Source organism: Pinus tabuliformis, chromosome 7, assembly GCF_031772625.1.
Source record: "Pinus tabuliformis cultivar Carrire ecotype Pingquan chromosome 7, CPIR1, whole genome shotgun sequence".
In the NCBI taxonomy this organism is placed as follows: Eukaryota; Viridiplantae; Streptophyta; class Pinopsida; order Pinales; family Pinaceae; genus Pinus; species Pinus tabuliformis.
In genome coordinates this window covers 1452547768-1452573719 of record NC_142293.1, presented here as the reverse complement: position 1 = coordinate 1452573719, position 25952 = coordinate 1452547768, and the positions used below count along the sequence as shown (strand labels likewise).

Genomic DNA, 25952 nt, shown 5'->3' with positions numbered 1-25952 from the left:
TAAGGGTGTTTTTTGTTTTGTTTGAATTCGCTGGGTTCCTCTTTTACAAGCTTCAAACATTTCTTCTTTGCCATTGTACAACCTTCCAAGCCTTTGCGAATTTTTTCCACCTTTGCAAGGGTGCTATGTTGTTTAGACAAAGCAAGCTTCTCTGCTCCATTTGTTTTCAGAACCTCTCGCACAACATTATTGTCTAATTTGGCTTCAGGAATGCCACGGGTACTTTTTCATATGGACTTCATCATTTTGTGAAGTTACATAAAAAATCCAGGGCATCCATAGCATTGTGTCGACTGTTCGTTTTTTTTGTTAAGGACTGTTGTAGCAAAGCTCTTTGAGCGACAACCTTTTTGTAATGGGCACCCATGTATGCCACCTTGTTTCCAACCCCAACACCCAAGTATGCCTCCTTGTTCCCAATCCCTGAGATTATCTAGATTGCTACCTTGTTCCCAACCCCTGAGCTTATCTTGATTGTTGATTAGACTTGCTAATCACGCGGAGTAGCCAAATATTTGGCAATCTGATGAACATGAACTGACCACCCATGTCTTTCCTTAACCGTCCATGTCCTTAACAGCCCATATGAAGTCTAAATATTTGGCAATCCCCCAGAGTAGCCAAATATTTGGCAATCTGACCAACATGAATTGACCCCCCATGTCTTTCCTTAACCGCCTATGTCTTTCCACGTAGCCAAATTCAAGACCTCTAGCTTTGTTGCTCTTGAAAGCGAATTGATAACACATTTTGAATCCCCCAAGATCATGATATTTCTAATGTTTCACTTTGCAACGGTCATAAGGGTCCAAGCACCAATGAGCTCTCCTTTGGTATTATGCCACGACCAATACCAATTTTATACTGAAAAGATCTGGAATCTGGAATCACACAGTTTTATCAATCCTCCTCCTCCCCGCTTATTTTCTTTGACAACGCGATCGAAAAATCCAATCGAAATATTTTATGGAATCTCAAGAAAATAATGACTTCTATACTTCTTGTCAGGGAATTCATAAATAGATTCTCTTAAATGAGCAACTATCTTGGAAGAAAGAGTATGAAAGCTAGGTCTATCTAAAAAGATGATTCCATTTCTCTATTTACTTGTCTTTACTAATATTATTCATGTCTTTTATATGTCTAATTAATATAAAAACATGACAATAAATACTATGAATCAAAATGGATTGAATGCAAATATAATTTTTATTATTAAAATTTTGATGTTAAATAAATAGTCTTCATTAATTTTCATTGACAAAAAGATAATATTATTTGTATTCATAATATGACTCGACTTCTATTTAAATCAATTTATTATATGTTCTGCTCATGGTTGTGCTAATACTTAAAGAGACATCCTCATACTGAAATAATTACGCTTGGTGTAACTGGAAGACTTTTTAAACTGTTCAATAAAACAAACAAAATATAATATGCTAAGGAAGTATATGCTTCAAGCGTGGGCCTGATCCTTTAAGCATCTCCTCCGCTCATCAATTTTCAATTTGTGAAAAAAATTGAAAATTAAAAAGAGAATATAAACTAAATTTTTGATAAAAGTCCATTTACCTCATTATTTTTAACTTTGAATTATTAAAATATGGGGCAGAATAATCGTTGGAGCCTGGACGTCATGAGGCCAAGCCTTAGTTATTTTCTGCCCATATCTATCACGTCGCCGGTTTGAAGGACATCAAATGTGCGACACAGCAGTGGCGTGAAAGGCACGTCTGCAAGTTTTCGTAGTGTTATGTTTGTCACTGATAAGACCGATGAAACCCTACCCTGACGTTTATCGGCCCTACCCTAATATCTATCTGCACAGAATATCCTGACCAGAATAATGGATGGAGGCCACGAGACCGACATCCATCAGACTGAAAGAAGACCGTATCCATCACATCGCTGGTTTGAAGGACATCGACTGTGCGACGCAGCAGTGGCGTGAATGGCACGCCTGTCACATTAGGTATGTGACTGATACGACCGGTGACACCCTACCCTCTATATATCTATGTCTAAAACTGCCTTTTAATTTCATTCCTATTTTATCATTTGAGTCCGGAGTCCGGTTATCAGTGTTTAGCATAGTAAAAAAAATTTGTTCCATTTCTGAAATCCATGGGGCCATGGTGGTTTGTACCAGGGATTTCTGGTATTCAGGTAAAGACACCTCGAGTGTTTTCTCTTAGAACAATTACCTGTTCCCTTGGCATTTTGTCCAATACATTTTTATTATCGCTGTGCAGTTAGTGGAGGAGAAAATATTGGAAACGGTACATTACAGAGCTTTGAATGGAATGGGTAGAATTGAAAAGAGAAAAAACAACGGTATGTGTTTAGCTACCCATGTTTACATTTTTTTTATTTGTATTAAGAAAAGAAGTCATTGAATGTTGAGAAAGAAACACAAGGTGTATACTGCTCTGCACATGTTTAATTTTCATGTAAATATTTTGTGAGAAGACAATGAATGGTCATTTTAATTTTAGTGGTTGCTGAGTTTGAAGTTTGAAAAGTAGTGGTTGACTGAACCTTTTGTCGAGACCACATGGTCTTATGAAACCTATGAATAACCATTATTTCTGCAAACTATGTAATGGTATTGCATATAACTCACCCATTGTGTGAGCAGTTGCCTTGCCTTAGAAGGAAAAGGAGGCCGCGATTGGCTGTAGCCATATTCACCACTCGTTCGAAAGATCCAGTGTTCTCAACATTTTTTGTTGTTGTTCCCGTCCCAGATCTAGTTTATGTTCTAATTATAGTTGCCGAATTCGAATTCGATTTGATAAAAAAAATTCGTCTCTACCAAAAATCAGAGAATACACATCTTACAAATACTTAATATATTTTTAAAAATTTATATATGAAATTTAATATTGTAAATTTACTTATTATACCATTCACAAATTATTATCAAATGTAGTTACAAGTTGTTATTTTCTAATTTGTTTTCAATATAGAAATAACATATAAATTTACGTACTATTTTAGTTGTTATTTTCTAATTTGTTTTCAATATAGAAATAACATATAAATTTACGTACTATTTTAGTTGTTATTTTCTAATTTATTTTCAATATAAAAATAACATATAAATTTACGTACTATTTTAGTTGTTATTTTCTAATTTATTTTCAATATAGAAATAACATATAAATTTACGTACTATTTTATTATAACTATTTTTCAATATAAAAATAACATATAAATATACTTATTTGTAACTACTATTTGCCATTTTAGTAATTTTTTTCAATACAAAAGTTACCGTTTTTAATATTATTCCATTCACAAATACAAACCTATAATCTTTGCAACTGCATTAAAAAAATTATATAAACAAAAGTTATAGTTTTTAAGTGTCACTCTGTGTTGTTCATTTTAAGCATAAGCTCCAGAAAGGGGTAGTTCCAGAATAAGCCAGCTAATAATGATACTGTAGAGTGTTTTGGAAAGTATAAGCCTTTCGTGATGAAAACTAGCATAGTCAATAGAATGTTCCAGATTTGGTTACTTTGGAACCCGAAAACTAGCATAGTCAATAGAATGTTCCAGATTTGGTTACTTTGGAACCTTTCCTTGCTTTGTTAGGAATAAACCAGGCTCTCGATAATAATGTTGTCGTGGACTTGGAACACAGTTGATAGAAGAACATTTTAGAATTTTTTTTCAATATGGAAACGGTTTTGGTTTTTAAATATAATTTTTGGTCTTCGAAACCGAATTCGAATTTGCCAAATTATCTATCATACCAAAGTGAATCGGCGAATTTCCGTACTTTTTCGCCAATACACCCGTATTTGGCAACTATGGTTCCAACGATTGATCGATTAAAGGCAAAGTTAGTTTCTCATTTTACGTCCATAGCTTTAGTGGGTCGCTCACTTCGGTTAACAGCTCTTGGTCAAAGGTTCCTTATAAAATTAAAGTTAGAATTTGCATAAATGTGAGTGAGCGGATAGCGGTCAAACGCCTAGCAACCTTCGCAATAGCGTATAGTTATATTTAGCTCACTGGATTCATTGTAACGAAGACTGTATAGTTGAATTACTCGTGAAAGCATAAAGCATCGGCAAATTCTAAAGAAATTGGCAAAGTGGATTTCCAAAAAACCTGGTAAACAACCAACCGGGCAACTGCGTTTTCCAACACCAAAAATTAGGGTGAACTCTATATGTTGGTTATATATCAAACAAAAATTGAAGTGCCTCTTTCGTTTTCAGATCAGATGGAATTTGTCTTGTCCACGTCCAAGCAATTGAAATAGAGATCCAAATATGTAAGAATTGTTAGCTTACAAAATCCTAGAAATAAGCGCTGGAATTTTTGTTATTTGAGTGGTAAAGATTTGTAAATTGTTTACCTAATATAATGTCAATGAACAAACTGTTGGAGGATTATTTTGCTCCAAAATTCAATCCTTTCAATTCATTTGGTGAACCAAGCTACTAGGCAGAGGACCCATGAATTGATTTTAGCCTTCCGTCCATTAGAGCAACTTGAGGAAACAACCCGATCTCCAAGAGCAACTTGAGGAAACAACCCGATCTCCAAGTGCTGGAGCTCGTTTGTTAGAATAGCGATTTTCCTTCCCATCTCAACAGTGGCCGCAATCCCAGGTAGCTCATTCTACATTTTCACCTTTATACAACTCATTTTGATTCTGTCCGAGATATAATCATCGGTATGCTTGCCTGGGCTACTACGCTAGGGATACTTCAGATCAAGAAGGAAGTATGCATTAGGACCATGGTTTGCAGGGCGCCGAGATCACCATGGCAGCTAGTTATTGTGGCCATGGTTATTGGATGAAATTTTCTTCATAAAAATACGTATGAGCTTTATTGGTGGCAGTAATAGGTTTTGTTTTTTTAGAGTTACCAGTCACGTGGTCGTGGTTAACTATTCTGGTTTTTCAAAGTAATCAGCGATACGACCATGATTAACCTTTTGAGTTTTCTTGGTAAAAAAATAAATTAAGGCGAAGCCGAAAATCTATATCCATTTCCATAAATTAAGTTTTCTTTTTTAAAGTTCAAAGGAAAAATATAACAAGAATATTATTTTATTTTATATCACCGTTTTCTGTAATGATGTTTCATTGTTTTCTTTCCCATGGATATTATTTTGTAAACAAATATTAATTTTATTTTTTTGATTAATTATAATGTTATTTTAATAATAAAATTCTGATATAGAAGGTTAAATACGTTAAAGTTTTGATCTTTTAAGATCGGTCATTCCTCTCATGTATTTATATATTTTTTTTAATTTAAAATTAGGTTTTTAATTTTTTAATTAAAAAAATTATTTAGGAAAAATATTATTTTGATTTATTTAATATTTAACAAATAAATATAAAAAATAATTAATTTATTTTTAATATATTCTTTTATGATTAAAAAGTTTTGGAAATAATCATAAAAATGTATTTTTTATTTTCATTTCTTTGGAAGTTAGTTCATTAGTGTTTTTGGAAGTTAATTAAAATTTAATGATTTAGAAATAAAGACCCGTTTTATAAGAAAATTGGGTGCTTAGCTAAGCTACTAACTTAAAAAATTAAATTATTGACCATTGAAGTTATTTAAGAAATTAGTATTTTAAACATTTTCTAAAATTTTATTAATTGTAAATAGATAAGTAATGAATGAATTTTTTATTGAAATGATAGAAATATGGAAAGTTTCTTGCACAAAAAATGGTGGGCAACTATCCACATGGCATTCTCTCTTGCAATGTTATAATAAATTTCATAAAATTTGTTTAAACAATTTCAAAACTAATTGAAATTCAAATTTCTTTAACCAAAATAAAAAACAATATATACTATGCCTCTACTGGTACAAGAATATGACTATGACCTTAATTTTCAACATGTGCATTAAATTTAAGGTAAAGTGCATTTATTAATAAACTAAAAAGTCTTAGGTTTATGGTCTTTGTTCATCATTCTAAACTATTTGGAGGAAATAAATTAAAAGAGGACACCACCTATAGTAAACTATATTCATCCCTACATTATTCATTTGAGTGTTTTCTTTAAATGACTTCACTTATTTGAGTGTTATATATATATATATATATATATATATGTGGAGCAAATAAATAAAATATATATATATATATATATATATATATATATATATATGTGGAGCAAATAAATAAAAATAAGTGACCCCGTAGATTTAATTATTTGCACCTCTACATTATTCATGTGAGTGTTTTGTTTGTATGGATGTACTACTTATATATATATAGAGAGAGAGAGAGAGAAAGAGGAGAATCATCAAAGGTTGTTATCTTTGAATAAAGGATTACTAGTAATTTCTATTTAAGGGGATAGGATTTCACTCTTGCCATATGCCTTTAGGTTTTGGGCCATTAATCTATTTCCTTACATTAAAAGAAGATGAATTATTAGCTAATCATAAGTAGTTTTAGGTCTTACTAAAGGACCATTTGGGAAATTTCATCCCTTATAGTATCCCCAAAATAGCTAGTATCCCTTGTGCTCCATCACTGATAATGTTAAATAGAGCTCATGTGGTATGAAGTATCCACCTCAACCTAGCTCCATATATGAAGCTAGGATACTATACTCAATTGTAGTTTTAAAATGTGAAGCATTATCATAATTATTTAAAAAAAAAATGTGGAGCAATAAGGAGATTAAGAATAAAATAGAGTTGAATTACTAAAAAGAAATCATAAACTTCAAGTTATAGGGTTCAAACTATCTTCTTATCGTTGAAAGTTAGAAAAAAATACTTCAGTTTATAAGAAATTAGGTATTGGAAAAGGCATAATACAACTTTACAAAAACAACTCAAATTAGTGAGATAAATAATGTAGAGGATGAAAAAACTCTCTTCTCTCTTCAAGGGTTGAAAGGGTTGGATGAGTTCATGCAAGAAAAAAAAGAATGGATGAACAATTGGAGTTATCTTCTAAAAAACAAAGAAATGTGGACCACGCGCCTGAGATAATGCAAGATTCTATTATACCCAATATTGTTATGGAAATTTCATGCTATGCATTGTTTTACGTTAAATGCGATATATTATCATGTTCAATACATTTGCATAACTATATGAACTTTTTTTATTGTTACAGCTGAGGGACCCACATCTCACAACATTTCAAATTGTCGAATTCGTTTATTTGATGAACATGCTATTGAAAAAAGATCTAGCATTGGAAACACTACTTCAGCCATTAACATCCCAATATCCTCCCCAAAGGTGCTTACCCCTATTGTACAACCAATTAGGATGTATCATCGCCCACACCCACTACCTTTTTCCTTCATAAATTCTTCCATGCCTATAACCACCTTTGTAATACCTTCCCAATGCTCACCCATACCCTTTAGTCATCCACCATTCTTATTTTTTAAATCATCCACTCTTAACATTCCAATTTCCCCCCTTAGGTTAACCCCCTGGCCTACAGTGATTCCCACTATCGTACAATTGGTGGGGGTGTATCGTCGCCCACACCCACTACCTTTTCCCTATTTCACTTCCACCATGTCTATATCTATCACCAAGTGCTCCACCCAGGAAGGGTTGTCTTCTCCATTGCCTCAGATCCTCATGGTGAGAATGAGTATTTGATCAAAATATCATCATGAATTAATGAAATTGATTCTATGCCTTTCAATTTTTACAATTAATTGATTATTGTAATTTTTGCAGAGATATCAATTTGGAAATCCACCTGGGAGTGCCAAGATGGACGAGGGTGAATTATAGACCCATATTTTAGATCGATCATGATGCTGTTTTTCCATTATGTCATTTATGGGTATGAGATTCCATTATCTATGTTGGAAATGTAATTTTTGCAAAGATATCAATTTGGAAATCCATCTGGGAGTGCCAAGAGGGACGAGGGTGACTTATAGACCCATACTTTAGATCGATCATGATGTTGTTTTTCCATTATGTTATTTATAGGCATGAGATTCCATTATCTATGTTGGAAATGAAGTTCTATTTTGTAAAAAAGAAAAATGTATAGTTGGACCAATTTTGAATAAAAATACATAACTTTAGACTTGTGTTTATGACAACTTCTTCATTGAATTTTAAATCCTTGTGTGAATGCAATGTTATATTCTATCAATGTTACATTACTTTTGATGAATGTAGTTGTAATGGATTTTGCTTTTATTATTTACAAATGATCAAGTTTGCAATTTAAGTTACTTTTATATTTATATCTTATTTGATGTTGCATGCCTCGACAAACATATCATTACCATGGATTGACTTCTTGTTTAATAAATTAAGAGAATACACGAAGTATAGGGCAAAAAACGTATATATAAAGGTTAGAGCTCTGCACAGCTTCCACATATGCGCATATCTTCCGTAAATGCACAATTTATTTATTTATTTATTTATTTTATTTTTTTTCTGTATATGCATTTTTTTCGTATATGTGCATATATGAAAAATATACACATATACAAAAAATATGCACATATACAAAAGTTTCACATATAAAAAAGATATACACATATATGAAAGATTTGAACATATATAGAAGATGTGTATTTACGAAAGAAGCATAAATTTTATATACAGAAGTAGCACAACTTCATATATGTGCATATTTTGTATCGCATATCTTCCGTATGTGCACAACTTATATGTATGTGCATATTTTCCGTATATGTACATAAACAGAAGGTCCACATATATATGGAGGTTAAAGTTGAATATATAAGAAGGTTGAAGTTATTTTCAACTTTTGTATTTGCGCATATATGGAAGCTACGTATATACGAAAGTTGTGTATAAGATATGCACAACTTCCGTATATGCGTATATCCTCTATATATGTGAAACTTATGTATATGCACATATAATATACAAAAGCTAAGTATATAAAGAAGTTGTGCACAACTTGGACCATAATATGCATACAGAAGTTGTGCACATATGGAAAATAAGCATATAATTGGAGCTGTGTATATATGAAAGTTGCAGTTGTACATGTGTACGTGCATATACGAAAAATATGTGCATATACAAAAGCTTCACATATACGAAAGATATATTCATATACGGAAGTTGCGCATATATGGAAGATGTGCACATATACATAAGTTACGTGTATTTACAGAATATTTGAACATATATAGAAGATGTGTATTTATGAAAAAGCATAAATTTTATATACGGAGGTAGCACAACTTCTGTATATGTACATATTCCGTATCACATATCTTCCGTATGTGCACAACTTATATGTATGTGCATATTTTCTGTGTATGCACATAAACAGAAATCCACATATATATGGAGGTTAAAGTTGAGTATATAAGAAAGTTGAAGTTATTCTCAACTTTTTGTATATGTTCAACTTCTCTACCTGCACATATCTTCCGTATATGCAGAACTTTTATATGTGTGCATATTCTCTCTATATGTGTATCTTACGTATATTAACATATCTTCCGTATATACACATATTCAGAAGATATGCACATATACTTGAAATGTATATATTAAAGCTACACATATACGGAAGATATGTGCATATATCATGTGCATGTGCAACTTCCGTATATACGCATATCCTCCATATAGGCACATCTGATAGCCTCCATATGCGCATATCTTATGTGCCTATACGGAAGAAGTGCGTATACGGAAAACATGCACATATATGGAGGTTAGAGTTCTGCACAACTTCTGTATATGCGCATATCTTCCGTATATATGCTTTTTTTTGTTGTTGTTTGTTCCGTATATGTGTGTATCTTTTGTAAATGTGCATACTTTCTCTACAGTGCACAATTTCTGTATGTGTATACACAAAAGTTGTGCACATATGGAAAATACGCATATATATTGGGGTTCTGTATATATGAAGGTTGCAGTTGTACATGTGTATGTGCATATACGAAAAATATGCGCATATACAAAAACTTCACATATACGAAAGATATACTCATATACGGTAGTTGCGCATATATCAGAAGGTTCGCCAATATAGAGAGGAAGCAAGTGTTTCATCAGGAACTCCAACTTGTGGAATTCATAGGATAATGGTATGATGGCATAAGAGATGAAGCAAATCAAGGAGTTGAAGCTCTTTTCAATCAAGGAAGCTGTTGAAATAATCATAGATAACCTAAAGGTAAAATAGGTATGTATGCTTGTATTCAATATTATAAAGTCATGTTGTATGGTTGTAGGTAACATGGATCACTACTCTATCTTGAGAAGCATGATCAAAGAAAAGGAATCTCCTCCCATGAAAGTCGATGCTATAAGGCATGTGTCACACTAGATGAAATCAACATAATATGTCCTCATATGGAATATGAGGTGGTTGACAACAACTAGAGGAACTCTAATTGGAAGTTCCTAGGAATGTCATGTGTGAAGAAAGAAATGAAGAGAGCATAGACTATGCAACCATGGAAGAAGGCAGTCAACACATTCCAAGAAGTGAAAGATTTGACTATGAAACATCCCTGAAAGATATGGATAATCTAATGGAAGTCTGCAAAAGATGGAGATCCTTGACAATATATATATATATATATATATATATATATATATATATATATATTAAGATATGTGTGAAATGTAAGAAGATGTCATGATGAAACACCATCACAAAGGTGATTTTGATTCAAGTGTTCATTTCATATTTTTTAACAATATCTAGATGGTCTTATGTAGGTCTTCCAAAAATGCCATGTAGAAGGGTATAAGATCTTTCCAAATAAGATAGCATGAAGAAGGCAACTTGATTGATGGATCACTTTCTGATGAAAGGAATGATGACATGACTGACTCATGGATGAAAGTGATGCATGGTTTGTGACCTATGAAGATGTCCCAAAAGATGAAGACTACTTGACAAATAAATTCATGACATCAAAGGAAGGATCTCTTCAAGCGATTGGTTTTGTTTCCGTCTACACTTGAGCAGTTGTTGTAGGTCCCTAATTAAGAGGGTACATTCCTTCTATAGGAATGAGTACATTCCTTTATTGGAATAGATATGTCCTCCATAATTAATAGAGAGAGATAGACACATCATTATTGTCTTCACTGGGAAGAAAGAATGAAGGACTGGTTAAATATCTGGCATCCGATCCTCTTTAAAGATGAGATAAGGCATCCAAGATAAGAGTAGTCGTAGAGGACCTGTATTCTTTGAGGATTGGGAATCTAAGATAAGAATAGTCCTAATGGAACACAGCCTAAGAACTCGAGTGGGGTATGTTTAGGGAGAGATAATGATGAGAGTGTATATAAATCATTAGTCTCACCAACATTGAGCTTAGATCCTGTGGAGAGATAGAACTATTAGTCAAGGCTTTTCTATGTGACCTTGTTGGTTGATATGATGCTATAAAGATGGGATACCAATATGATTCTTCTTATGAGAAATTCTTCATTGAGAATGGTCAAGTACCATATTGAATAACTCCCTAGTTAAGAGGAAGTGTTGAAAAGTGTAACTAGGTTCGGTCTTCATAATGATGTGTAATTATGTGTTTTGTGTAATTTATGTAAAGAAGAAAAATAAAATGATTGTATGCTTGACTCGTGGGTTTCATGAGAAAGAAGTTTTCTTTTTAGATGGATCCCATTAAGAGCCTTTAGGATTTGTCATACGAGTCAAATAGAGTCAATTTCATGTATGAAGAACCATTCTTGGTCCTGTTACAAATGTATATGAGTCAATAAAATGGTCGAGTAGCCCTCCAAAGACAGGTACAAGTTCTCCTCTTCAATTCGACCTCTAGATAAAGTGGATAACTCATGTGGGCTTCACCTTATGGAGACACATATTCATATAAACATGTCGACTTATCTATATAGAAAAGCCACTATATATGTGTGTGAAGGGTCTTTGCATTTCCACACGAGCCAAGTTCGAATATCAGTTCAGTGAAGAAGCTCAGATAAGCTACAGGATTGCAGAGGCAAGTTCGCTAAAGGAGCTTGGATAAAGATATAATATTGTAGAGGTAAGTTTGGTGTTATCTCACAGTCAAGGAGTTCGGGTATACCTCTGAGATTCAGATAACAATTATAATGACAACTTCGGTGTTACCACAATTCAGAGCTACCACAACAAGAAGAGTTTGAAGGTCTCATAATTCGGTATCATTACACTTTAATGCTACCACAGTGAGAAGGGTTTGATGCCTCACAACTTAGGTGCCATTATATTGCAGTATTACGCAGTGAGGAAGTCTCTATACTACCATAGAGAAAAGGTCACGACGAGTAAAGAGATCTCAGTCTCGGTGATGATGATATCTCGGTGTTAAGGAGGTCGAAGCAGAAGGGAAGTCAAGAGGAAGAAAAGAGAATAATATTGATAGTCAATAGAACTAGTGTCTTAGTCTTAGTCTCTAACTAACATCGATGTTTACCTTAATGGGGGTATAGGAGGTAGAGATTGATCTCTCTTTATCGAAAGGTTAACAACTGATGAAGAAGGGGAAGACGAGGAGAGAGGGGTTTGGTTCACTTAGACCAGGGGAGGGAACTGGTTAATGGAGGACGAGGAAGGATTCAATCCTTCGCTTGAAACATGAGACATCAAAGAGAATTGACTTCTAGGAGAGCTAACGGATGAGGAGGGTTGACAACTTCCATATATGCGCATATGCAGAATTTGTGCATAATTGGTATATGCACAACTTCTGTATATGTGCATATATTTTGTATATGCGGAACTTTTGTATATGTTCTTATATGGAAGTTGCACACGCGCAAAAGATCTCATATATTCATGAAGGGTGTTAGGTTTAAAAGTATTTAGGTGAGATTGTGTCATTCTAACTAAAACATTTGAAACTAAATTAATTGATTGATTCTAACAACATTCTCCATTCCTCTTCTCCAAATTTTGTTTTGGTTCTACTGTTTCATTGGTGGGTTCACATACCACTAATACACAATTGAATAGTTAAATTTCATATCAATACCAACAAATGAGTTAATTATATCACCGCAAATAATTATAATACCCATAAGATTAAGATTATAGTTATAATGTTTTGAAAATTGAATTGATTGATTCTAACAACATTCTCCATTCCTCTTCTCCAAATTTTGTTTTGGTTCTACTGTTTCATTGCTGGGTTCACATACCACTAATACACAATTGAATACTTAAATTTCATATCAATACCAACAAATGAGTTAATTACTTCACCGCAAATAATTATAATGCCCATAACATTAAGATTATAGTTATAATGTTTTGAAAATTGAATTTGATGTCATGGCACATTACCACTTGAAGAGAGTTTTTTCATCCTCTACATTATTTATCTCACCAATTTGAGTTGTTTGTGTAAAGTTGTATTATGCCTTTTCCAATACTTAATTCCTTATAAACCGAAGTAATTTGTTCTAACTTTCAACCATAAGAAGATAGTTTGAACCCTATAACTTGAAGTTGATGATTTCTTTTTAGTAATTCAAATCTATTTTATTCTTAATCTCCTTATTGCTCCACACATTTTTTTAAAACATAATTATGATAATGCTTCACATTTTAAAACTACAATTGAGTATAGTATCCTCGCTTCATATATGGAGCTAGGTTGAGGTGGATACTTCATACCACATGAGCTCTATTTAGCATTATCAGTGATGGAGCACAAGGGATACTAGCTATTTTGGGGATACTATAAGGAATGAAATTTCCCAAATGGTCCTTGAGTAAGACCTAAAACTACTTATGATTAGCTAATAACTCATCTTCTTTTAATGTAAGGAAATAGATTAATGGCCCAAAACCTAAAGGCATATGGCAAGAGTGAAAGCCTCTTCCCTTATGGACCACTAACCATTTATTTTACGTGACAATGTTTTAGGAAATTACTAGTCATCCTATATTCAAAGATAACAACCTTTGATGATTCTCCTCACTCTATATATATATAAAAGAAGTACATCCATACAAACAAAACACTCACATGAATAATGTAGAGGTGCAAATAATTAAATCTAGGGGGTGACTTATTTTTATTTATTTGCTCCAATATATATATATATATATATATATATATATCACTCAAATACGTGAAGTCATTTAAACAAAACACTCAAATGAATAATGTAGGGGTGAAAATAGTTTACTATAGGTGGTGTCCTCTTTTAATTTATTTCCTCCAAATCGTTTAGAATGATGAACAAAGACCATAAACCTAAGACTTTTTAGTTCATTAATAAATGCACTTTACCTTAAATTTAATGCACATGTTGAAAATTAAGGTCATAGTCATATTCTTATAGCAGTAGAGGCAGACTATATATTGTTTTTTATTTTGGTTAAAGAAATTTGAATTTCAATTAGTTTTGAAATTGTTTAAACAAATTTTATGAAATTTATTATAACATTGCAAGAGAGAATGCCATGTGGATAGTTGCCCACCATTTTTTATGCAATAAATTTTCCATATTTCTATAATTTGAATAAAAGGTTCATTCATTACTTATCTATTTGCAATTAATAAAATTTTAGAAAATGTTTAAAATACTAATTTCTTAAATAACTTCAATGGTCAATAATTTAATTTTTTAAGTTAGTAGCTTAGCTAAGCACCCAATTTTCTTATAAAACGGGTCTTTACTTCTAAATCATTAAATTTTAATTAACTTCCAAAAAAAACTAATGAACTAACTTCCAAAAAAATGAAAATGAAAAATACATTTTTATGATTATTTCCAAAACTTTTTAATCATAAAAAAATATATTAAAAATAAATAAATTATTTTTATATTTATTTGTTAAATATTAAATAAATAAAAATAATATTTTTTCTAAATATATTTTTTTTTAATTAAAAAATGGAAAACCTAATTTTAAATTTAAAAAAATTATAAATACATGAGAGGAATGACCGATCTTAAAAGATCAAAACTTTAACGTATTTAACCTTCTATATCATAATTTTATTATTAAAATAACATTATAATCAATAAAAAAAAATAATATTTGTTTACAAAATAATATCCATGGGAAAGAAAACAATGAAACATCATTACAGAAAACGGTGATGATAAAATAAAATAATATTCTTGTTATATTTTTCCTTTGAACTTAAAAAAAGAAAACTTAATCTATGGAAATGGATATAGATTTTCGGCTTAGCCTTAATTTATTTTTTTACCAAGAAAACTCAAAAGGTTAATCATGGTCGTATGGCTGATTACTTTGAAAAACCAGAATAGTTAACCACGACCACCTGACTGGTAACTCTGAAAAACAAAACCTATTACTGCCACAAATAAATTTTCAGCCAAATCACTGGGACCCCTGAAAAGCTCATATGTATTTTTATGAAGAAAATTTCATCCAATAACCATGGCCACAATAATTAGCTGCTATGGTGATCTCGGCCCCCTGCAAACCATGGTCCTAATGCATACTTCCTTCTTGATCTGAAGTATCCCTAGCGTAGTAGCCCAGGAAAGCATACCGATGATTATATCTCGGACAGAATCAGAATGAGTTGTATAAAGGTGAAAATGTAGAATGAGCTACCTGGGATTGCGGCCACTGTTGAGATGGGAAGGAAAATCGCTATTCTAACAAACGAGCTCTAGAACTGAGCGAAGATGAGCTTCCCGATGGTTGCCAAAGAGATTCTTTTGTTTTCCATGGACAATCCAATGGGTGTTCCCTGGAAGTTGCTGCCGTGAAGAGCCATGTCTCAATCCATTGACAGAATTGATCTCCGCTCAATGGAGTGAGTAGCGGTGTGGATGACTTCGATCAGAGGGCCCAACCACTGCCGATACGTTCATGTTTGGAGCTGAGTTGAAATGAAGAATCCACCTCCGCCCAGGCCCAACTTTCTGTTTCAAATTTCTAAAACAAAATAGCAAAATAGGGTAAGGCCGGTTGACAAATTCAAAATTCTAATTCGAATTTTAGAACGCCATTATACAAATCAAAATTTGGAAAATAATACGCATTAATTATGTGTTGAATTGACAGCGTGGGGTGGAGTATGCGACATGAGATGGTAAGTTATATACATGTCATTCCCTTTCATCTTTATCCGCCATCCAAGAGTACGACATGGAACCATGTATGCATACATCCACAGGGGGAGTTGCCCGTAAAAAACCTGTCAAAACTGGAAAAGGGAAAACCGGATTTCCATTTCGTAGAATGGTTACCATGTCATCCATCCAATACATGTATGCATATACATTCGCAGGCGGAGTTGCTGTAAAACCCTCTAGAATTGGAAAAGGGAAACCGGATTTCCATTTCGGTAGAATGGTTACCAGAAAGTGTTCGCTGAAAATTAAATAGATGTCAGAGTGTACGTGACCTGAGGTCTGTAGGGGGTGTATTAATGGATTTATAGAGTTGGAAATAGGCGTTGCCGTGTTTTATTGGGTCGTCAGTAATTTTGGTTGGTCATTGTTGTCCTCTAATTTGGATAATTTGGATTATAAACTCTGTTGGTCCTTGTATAGAAAGAAAAATGAGGGTATTTGAAATTTACATTAAAATATTAGAATGTGTATTCATAAGGAGTAATTAAAAAGGAAAAATATAGGAAAATATATGTTGTACGGTAAAAATGTAGTGTTTTCAGTTGTTAGTATCTATATAGGTATTTGAATAAGCCATATAAAACATATTTGATATCGTTTTTGTTTGTTTGTTTAAATCAAAACTTTATTTAGTGCTTTCATTTTTCCCTTTTTTCCTTTGCCATCTTTATTATTGAAAACTGCCATTCTCATTAGTCCATTGCATTGATTTGTTTCAAAGCTATGACACAAGAATGACAACATTTGAGTGTAAATAAGGGGTCTATTATTACTAGCAAGCCACACATGATCAACCACATCATTGATATTTTCCCCTCTTCATTGACAACACTAGCATTGAGGTAATCATTCTCTTTAAAATATTTTGAGTTCTTATTACTATCTCGATTGAAATTGTTTTTAAATGGAGGATGCTTCAACCTATTGCGCTTTTAATAAAATAGAAAAATAAGGGATGGTCTTGTGTGGGTCTTTTATTTATTTTTTACTCTTTTCTCAAATAGAGCTTAACTAATATGGTTAGTTAGATAGGTGAAAAAATAAGGTCTTCCCATTGGGAATTTCTCACTCTCTCAAGAGTCGTGAGACATTAATCCCTCTTAGGATGACTTGACTAGATTTGTCTGTTGTTCCCTCACATTTATGCACTTGACGAAAACTCCTATTGGTTGTGCCTTCTTTGACCTTTGTCATTTCACTATAAGACTTATTTGACCTAAGAAACTAATGGTTGGGCTAAATCTCGATCCTCCCATTCATTGTATAAAGCAGTTGAACGTTAATTGGATGGTTGAGAAGCAAATATATGTTGGTTGATTTGGGGGTCAATCTCATTCATTCACTCAACTAGGTGGATGGGTTCATTTATAAGTTGTTGAAGTGATGGAATGAGAATCACCTAAGAAGAGAAAGAAAGATCAATCCCAATGCTTTGTCCCCCTATCAACCCTTAGTTTGAGTGACATTTTCAATAGAAAATTGCCTTACATATAGAGAAGAAATTTAACCTATCTACTCGTGAATATGATACTATTTTTGATTTCACTTTTTTGAAATTTATTCAGTAGCTTGGGTGATATCATAACGCAATTCTATAGCTGATATTTGTAAATGGATCTCTACCTTATTTTCCATTGAAAATAAAGAGTGACGAGATTAGTTGTTCAAGCCTTCATCATAGATGATGTTATTGCTGAAATTGAAGCGTTAAGGTGAAGTGTTTATTCTTTTTATAAGAGACAAAAAATATTTTTAATGTATATTCTCTCTAAAAATTATGTTATTCCAGGTCTTCAATAAGAAAATGTGATGTGGTCGCAAGTCAAAATCAGGGAAAGATAAACTACAATTTGAAAGGGTTAGACAAGTTTGTGCAAAAAAATAGGCATGGATGAACAATTGGAGTTATCTTCTCAAAAACAAAGAAATGTGGACCACATGCCTGAGTTAGTGAAACATTCTATTATACACAAAATTGGTATGGAAATTTGATACTATGCATTATTTTACGTGAAATACGATATATTATCATTTTCAATGCATTTGCATAACTATATGAACTTTTTTATTGTTACAATCAAGGGACCCACATATCACAATGTTCCAACTTGTCGACTTGGATTATTTGGTGGGCATATTGCTGAAAAAAATATAAGATTGGGAACATTACTCTAGGCATTAGCATCCCAATTTCCTCCTTGAGGGTGCTTCACCCTATTTTAAAATTGATGGGGATGTATCATTCCCCACACCCACCACCTTTTTCTTTCATAAATTCTTTGATGACTATAACCACCTCCCCAAAACCTTCTCAATGCCCACCCTTACCCTTCAGTCATCTCACCCTTCTCATTGTTTCAATTATCCATCCTGAACATTCCAATTTCCCCCTTAGGGTGATTCCCACTATCGTACAACTGATGCAGGTGGATCACCGCCCACACCCACTACCTTATTTATATTTCACCTATGCCATGCCATTATCCATCACCCTTGAACCACGCATATATCCAACACTAAATGCTCCACCATCTACCTAAGAAGGGCAGCCTTCTCCATTGCCTTAGATCTTCACGGTGAGAATGAGTAGTTGATCAAAATCTTATCATGAATTAATGGAATTGATTCTATGCATTTTGGTTTTTACAACTAATTGATTATTGTAATTTTTGCAGCAATTTCAATTTGGAAATGCACTTGGGAGTGCCAAGAGTGGTGAGGGTGACTTATAGACCCATTTTCTAGATCAATCATGATGCCAATTTTCCATTATGTCATCTATGGGCATGAACTTCCATTATCTATGTTGGGAATGAAGTTCCATTTTGTAAAAAACAAAAATGTATAGTTGAACCAATTTTGAATACAAATATATGAATATGGACTTGTGTATATGACAATGTCTTCATTGAATTTTAAATTCATGATGTGGATTTGATGTTATATTCTATCAATATTACATTACTTTTGATATATGTAGTTAGAATGAATTTTTTTTATTTATGTACAAATTATCAAATTTGCAAGTTAAGCTACTTATATATTTATATCTTACTCGATGTTACATGTATGGGCTAACATCTCGTTACCATGGAACTTTTCTTAATTGTAATAATATATGTATCATGTACATGAAGAGAGAGCGCACACACACACGCATGATTTATTTAGATCTATTTTAATTTTAAATTTATGAAAAAGAAGACTAAAGTTTTAAATTACACTATACATGTCTTACAATAAAATTTTCAAAAATAGATAAAGATTGAGCTTTTACCACTTTAATACTAACATGTAAAGATGAAAACTTTATTGGCAAGTTGATCCAGTGTTATTTAAGATATTTTTTCTTTTATTTTTGTTTTTATATATATTTTAAAAATTCCTTTATTTATCTATGGTGGGAATAAAAGAATAAGAGCACAAAAAAAATGTACATATACGGAAGTTGTGGATATATGGAACACATGTGCGTATACAAAAGTGAAGTTGCACATTTACCGTATAAGCACATCTACGGTTATGTGCAATTTCAGAGATGCGCATATATGAAAGATTACGCACATATACTGAAGTTGTGCATATATGGAAACACATGCAATATTACATAATATGTGCATATTACGGAAGCCACAAAACTTCTATATATGCACTCTTCGTATCAATATTTTCTATATTATTTCATATATGAAAAACTTCAATATATGTGCATATACAAAAAATATGCCCATATACGAAGTTACCCATATACGGAAGATATGCCCATATACAGAGGTTGTGTATATACTATTGTTGTGCATATACCAAAAATATGTACATATACAGAAGTTGTGTATATATGATGTTGTGCATATACCAAAATATGTACATATACAGAAGTCACACATTTCAGATATGCACATATACGGAAGTTGTGGATATATGGAACACATGTGCGTATACAAAAGATGAAGTTGCACATTTACCGTATATGCACATCTACGGTATATGTGCAATTTTCAGAGATGCGCATATATGAAAGATATGCACATATACTGAAGTTGTGCATATATGGAACACATGCACATATACATAATATGTGCATATACGGAAGCCACACAACTTCTATATATGCATCTTACGTATCACATATTTTCTATATATTTTCATATATGACAACTTCAATATATGTGCATATACAAAAAATATGCCCATATACGAAAGTTACCCATATACGGAAGATATGCCCATATACAGAAGTTGTGTATATACTATTGTTGTGCATATACCAAAAATATGTACATATATAGAAGTTGTGCATATACCAAAATATGTACATATATAGAAGTTGTGGCATATACCAAAAATTGTACATATACAGAAGTCACACAAATTTTGTATAAGCGTATTTTCATATCACATTCTTCCATATATGCAAAGTTTTGTAATTTGCATATCTTCTATATATGTGCAACTTCCATATATGCGCATATACGGAATTTGTGGATATATGGAAGATTTACTTGCACATCGTATTTGAAATTAGTTGAATCACATATTTTTCTGTACTCTTGAGAATTGAGTCGCTTTCAGTGCTAGGGGCGTTACTAGGAATCAACGATAAGAGAGGCCTATCCAAACTTTCCCTTTATAGCTCTTAACATAAAATGAATGCCTTCCATGTGAGACATATGGATGGAACAACCTACATATTAAACATGTGGACCTGGAGTTGAAATCAAGGCATTGATTAGGAGTCTTATTTTATAAGTGTTTGTTTAGGGAAAAAAACAAACTTACTTGGTCCTAGGTCATGGTCATCAAGTTGTAATTGAATTCCTAATTAGAGTGATTAGTTCACTCTACATATAAGAATGAAGTGAAATGACCACAAACATTATCTCTTTTGAAGGACACCTCACCAATTTCAAGTAATACGAAAGAGTGAAAAATAATTCCATGCACATTACAAATGATGTTCAATGAAAAAGAATACTATGCACATGACAAATGTACCACCATGATGAATGTGTACATGTTGGTCCAGTAATAAAAAAAGATCATGCATTGAAGAATGATATGACACTCTTTGTCAAGTACATATTTTGTTTTCCTACACTTAATTTCAATAAAAGTTTTATGACTAATAAAAACAAGTTGCAGAAAATTTAATGTTAAAAAAAAAGTAGCTCCTAATAAATCATAACAATTAAATAACATTCAAATAAAACTTCTTTTAAATTAAACTTTTATTGCAATTTACTGCTTGTATATAATGATGTCGTCTAGTCTTGAAAATTCCATTAAGACGATAAATCAATTTTAACTGTGTTATTATATTTTTCAATTTTTAAAATGTAATTTATTTTATTATATTTTATTGATAATGTAAAGGTCAGATGTGAGATCCAAGAAATCTATGTAGATTTGTACTGATGCATTCCAAATTCATTATAATTGATATTTAATTGCCAATTAATAACTATGATATAAATTCAATGTACATAAACAAATGTAATTATGAAGCTTTCACAATTTTTTATTATAATTTGCTTAAACAATGACTAGAATTTGGGGTTGCATTTAAAATTTATATTCCATTAAAAAAAATCAAAATCTTATTAAAAAAAAATACAATTATGTATATATATATATATATATATATATATATACATACTGTAAAAATTAAAATATAAAACAAATTTAAGTTACATTAATAGTTGCCATAAACTTTAAATATTTTGCACTCTTTTCACATTAAGATTTTTTTCTCTCTCCTAAACTAAATGAGTTATTACTAGGTGAATAATTGTTTTGAAATTTTGATTAAGCTAATATTTTCACAATTCATGTTTCATTTAAATTTTCTTTAATTCAATATATTATCATTTATAACAATAGATTTATTCAAATTATCATTATAAATAACATTAAAATAAATCATTTAATTGAAAAAATATATATTTGAAATAATTCATATGGATAATAATTAAATGTTGTATTTGTTCTCCATAATAAAATAAAATAAAGTGAGATGTCTGCAATTATGTTTTCAATGTAAAAATAATAATTCGGTTTTATAATTTGCACATGGTTTTGGAACCATGGTTTTGGTTGGAAATTGTATTGTTCCCGTAGCATTTTTTTGTATAGCCTATATAAATATTGGATGACTCTCACAAAATAAATAGAAAGCGGAAGGTAGAGGACATTGGAGTGGAGGTGAAATTTGATGTACATTTTAACCCATGGTTTTTCCCAATTGGGTTTTCCATGTAAAATTTGTGTTGTCTTAATAAATTATTACTGATCTAAGATTTATCGTAATTTATGTATTGGTTGGTGTTCAAAATATAACAATATTGAGAACATTTCTAAACATGGTTCCAATGTCTAATCATACAATTTAGAGATTTTCACAAATTTTTAAATATTTTTGTCTTTGGCTTTTTAGGTTATTAAATAGTTCTTAAAAATTATATTGTATTTGCATGCTTTAGATTCAGTCTCTTTTCCATAGTTAAGTGTAATAGGCTATTATGGTTGTGTATCAAATTGAGATTTCATGCAAGAGAATATAATAAAACAAGAGACATTTCCATTGTTCAAAAGTTATTGCCAACTTATATATATATATATATATATTATATATATATATATATATATATATAAATATATATTATATATATTCAACACTCTTTAAATAATTTCAAGGGTTTAGTTTACTATCTTGTTTAATAAAAAACAAAGAAAAATGATTAGATAATGAAACTAAGCAGCTATCGCAATATTATATAGTATAAACATGTAAAATGTTGTATTAAAAATAATAAAAATAGAGTATTGCATGAAGAGTAAACTAAAATTGATCTTTTTCTTCAATGATAATTCTTTATGTGGTGGCCATAAAAAACCTTAAATCCTGAGAATTTTTAAATATAAAGGAAAATTTAAGTGTGTCTATTAAAGATTTACTATCTTGTGAAAGCAGTGCATAAAGGACATGATCAAGTTACTAACAAGCATGTAATCAAGGAAAGAATCATGGCCATTTATGTATTATAATCATGGACATTTACGTCATGAAATTTAGGAGAACTCCAAAGAATATATCACAAGTATAGTTGATATGCAACTCTTTTAAAGTGTATCATTAATATAAGACAAAATGCATATACAATTTCAAATGTGAAAGACACTTCTCTAACACACCGTTCTATATCGAGAGAAATTTTAGTCTATCATTCAAAAACACAATATTCATTATAAAAGGAGAAACTTATTTTACACAAAACACTGGTTAACGCTGTAAACTTGTTCAAGTTACCTAAACATGGTGAGTTGTTTTAGTTCTCAAAATGGTAAGCTTAGTGGGTTTAGTAAGAGCAATACTAGTTGAGCATATATGCTCTTTGTATTGTTTTCGAGACTTGATCCGACATGCTTTCAAGTCTTTTGGTGTAATTTTCGATCTTTTCACTATCCCAAGATCATTATTCCTTTTTCCTTCTGCAAAAGTTAGAACATATTCAATAAATATGGAAATTGATATCAACATAATAAAAAAATGGGTCAATAAAAATGCGAAATGGTATGGATATAATGAATAGATGGGGACCATGCAAAATGAAGAAGACACAATGCATTGAAAAACTACGTAATTATAATGTATAATAAATTATATGTCATTGTATTATGAGCTATGGTATAGGGTATACAATTTATTTCTCCTAAATTCCCTTGAAGGCGACGTGAACATCGTAATGGTTGTGAACAATGTGGCTTTGGTTGCATCACTTTCTCACTATCTATTATATGTAGATCGCTTTGAGGAGATGCATATTCTTTATTGTAGACACAATATCGTGAATAAATATATAATTATGAATCTCAAACCAAATTAAATATAAAAGCTAAGTAATAATCATAAAGAATTATTTGAATATATACTTGAATATTTGAGGTGGATAGAGGTATTGAAAATCACTGACAAAAAAAAATGTGCATACTTGATACATTAAAAAAATTAAAGTGTCAAAAATAAGCCCTCTAAAAAAATATGTTGATGCTCCATCAACACTTTTGAAAATCAACATGAAAATCACTAACATTTAAAAAAAAATGTTCATACTTGATACATAAGAAGATTTAAAGTGCCAAAAATATGCTCCAAAAAAAAGGTGTATTCTTAATCATCACTTTTCAAAATTGGGTGATTTTTTATGTGGATAGAGGTATTGAAAATCACTAACAAAAAAAAATGTTCATACTTGATACATAAAAAAAATTAAGTGTCGAAAATAAGCCCTCTAAAAAAAGTGTTGATGCTGCCATCAACACTTTTCAAAATCAACATGAAAATCACACCATTTAAAAAAAATGTTCATCCCTGATACATAAGAAAATTCATTTTTCATACTTAATTCCTGGAATCGACCCCTACCACCCCTGGGCCGGTTGGCGAAGTAATTATTATTATTATTATTTAACATTTTAATTTTTAATTATTTTTTTTGTAATTATTTTAATTTTTTTTTTAATATATATATTTTAGAATTTTTTTATTTGGTTAATTTTTAATTTTTCCCTTAAATTATATGTTTTTTTGAAATATTTTGCTTTATTTAATATATTTTCTTATATTTGATTTTTTTTTTGTCATGTTTTTTTTACAACATGAAAATTTCCAACATTTAAAAAAAAATATCCACATTTAATACATTAGAAAATTTAAAGTGTAAAAAATAAGCTTTGTAAACAAAAAGGGTTGATGTTGCATCAACACTTTTCAAAATCAAGATGAAAATCGTTAAAAAAAAGATGTTCATACTTGATACATAAAATACTTTAAAGTGTAAAAAATAAGCCCTCTAAAAAAATGTGTTGATGTTGCATCAACACTTTTCAAATTCAACATGAAAATCTCTAACATTTAAAAAAAAATCATACTTGCTACATAAGAAAATTTATAGTGCCAAAAATATGCTCGAAAAAATGTGTATTATGAATCACCAATTTTCAAAATTGGGTGATTTTTTGCTATCTCAAAAAAACAGGTACAAGGTAATTTTCTCATTTGATCAGTAACTCTGTTCTCACTTACATGATTTTCAAGGCCATGACTATGTTATGGGGCTTCAAATGATTGTAATGGTTCCAAAAACAATACCTGCATCCATTTTCCTTCTTATCATCCTAGTAAAATACAATAATAAATAAGAAAAAAAGCTCTTAAAAATAAAAAATATATCTTTTTTGCTTGTCATCCCAGTGAAATATAGTAATATGTATTCTAATGTTGATGTTAAATAGTTTGTATGGAAACTATTATCACCTAGATTGACCTCAAGCTGAAGGGAGGCAATGCCAAGGTAACCACAAACCAAGCTTAGCCAAGTAGCTAGCCCTACTAGGCGGGAGAGGGCTCTCTCTATAAGGATCTCAGTCAAGATCACTGGATCAGGTAAAGGATTTTAGGCTAGGTATAGTAGCTCGAAAGATTTGATTGGATTTGTAGAGGTTTTGTCAGATCAGGAGGAGCAGGATAGTTAAGGTCTGGGAAATTAGGTTAGAAATGCAGGGTGTTATATGGGGCAAGATAGGCATAGGCTTTCGCACTTTAGGCTTGATGGGATGAGGTGTTTAAGACTGATGAGAAGCTAAGAAAGGCATGTGACAATCATGGATCCTTCCTAGACTGCAGAAAACGTGAAACGTTGAATGATTTCCAAGGCAGAGCACTGATACAATGGATTCTACCTATCAAACTTGAAAACATTCAAATAGAAGCAATGAAATGAATGATGGCATACATAAAACATGTAAACATATAATCACAGAAGAAGAAACTATACTAAAACTCCATACCACAGGGATCCCATAAAAATA

The 25952-nt window shown here is 31.4% G+C and overlaps 1 protein-coding gene across 3 annotated transcripts; it reads left to right on the top strand.

Moving 5' to 3' along the window:
• Positions 1 to 1732: 1732 nt before the first annotated feature.
• On the top strand, positions 1733 to 8006 carry LOC149253180 (uncharacterized). 3 transcript variants are annotated; one of them, XR_016266139.1, is made up of 4 exons: positions 1733 to 1975; positions 2256 to 2337; positions 7129 to 7613; positions 7713 to 7998. XR_016266139.1 is itself a non-coding variant. In XM_089456771.1 (4 exons), exons 1-4 carry the CDS (start codon positions 2128 to 2130, stop codon positions 7767 to 7769), a joined length of 666 nt encoding a protein of 221 aa, XP_089312897.1. In that variant the 5' UTR covers positions 2060 to 2127; the 3' UTR covers positions 7770 to 7997. The 3 variants fall into 3 exon arrangements, 2 of the variants coding, with proteins under 2 accessions (XP_089312897.1, XP_089312898.1); XM_089456771.1 differs by lacking the exon at positions 1733 to 1975 and adding an exon at positions 2060 to 2169 and having other exon boundaries at positions 7713 to 7997; XM_089456772.1 differs by lacking the exons at positions 1733 to 1975; positions 7129 to 7613 and adding an exon at positions 2060 to 2169 and having other exon boundaries at positions 7713 to 8006.
• Positions 8007 to 25952: the final 17946 nt, after the last annotated feature.

Excerpts from the sequence above, each read along its gene's own strand:
- LOC149253180 (XM_089456771.1), top strand. The coding sequence starts at position 2,128 with ATGGGGCCATGGTGGTTTGTACCAGGGATTTCTGGTATTCAG. Across the intron at positions 2,170-2,255 it reads CAGGGATTTCTGGTATTCAG|TTAGTGGAGGAGAAAATATT; the intron begins GTAAAGACACCT and ends ATCGCTGTGCAG. Across the intron at positions 7,614-7,712 it reads CATTGCCTCAGATCCTCATG|AGATATCAATTTGGAAATCC; the intron begins GTGAGAATGAGT and ends TAATTTTTGCAG.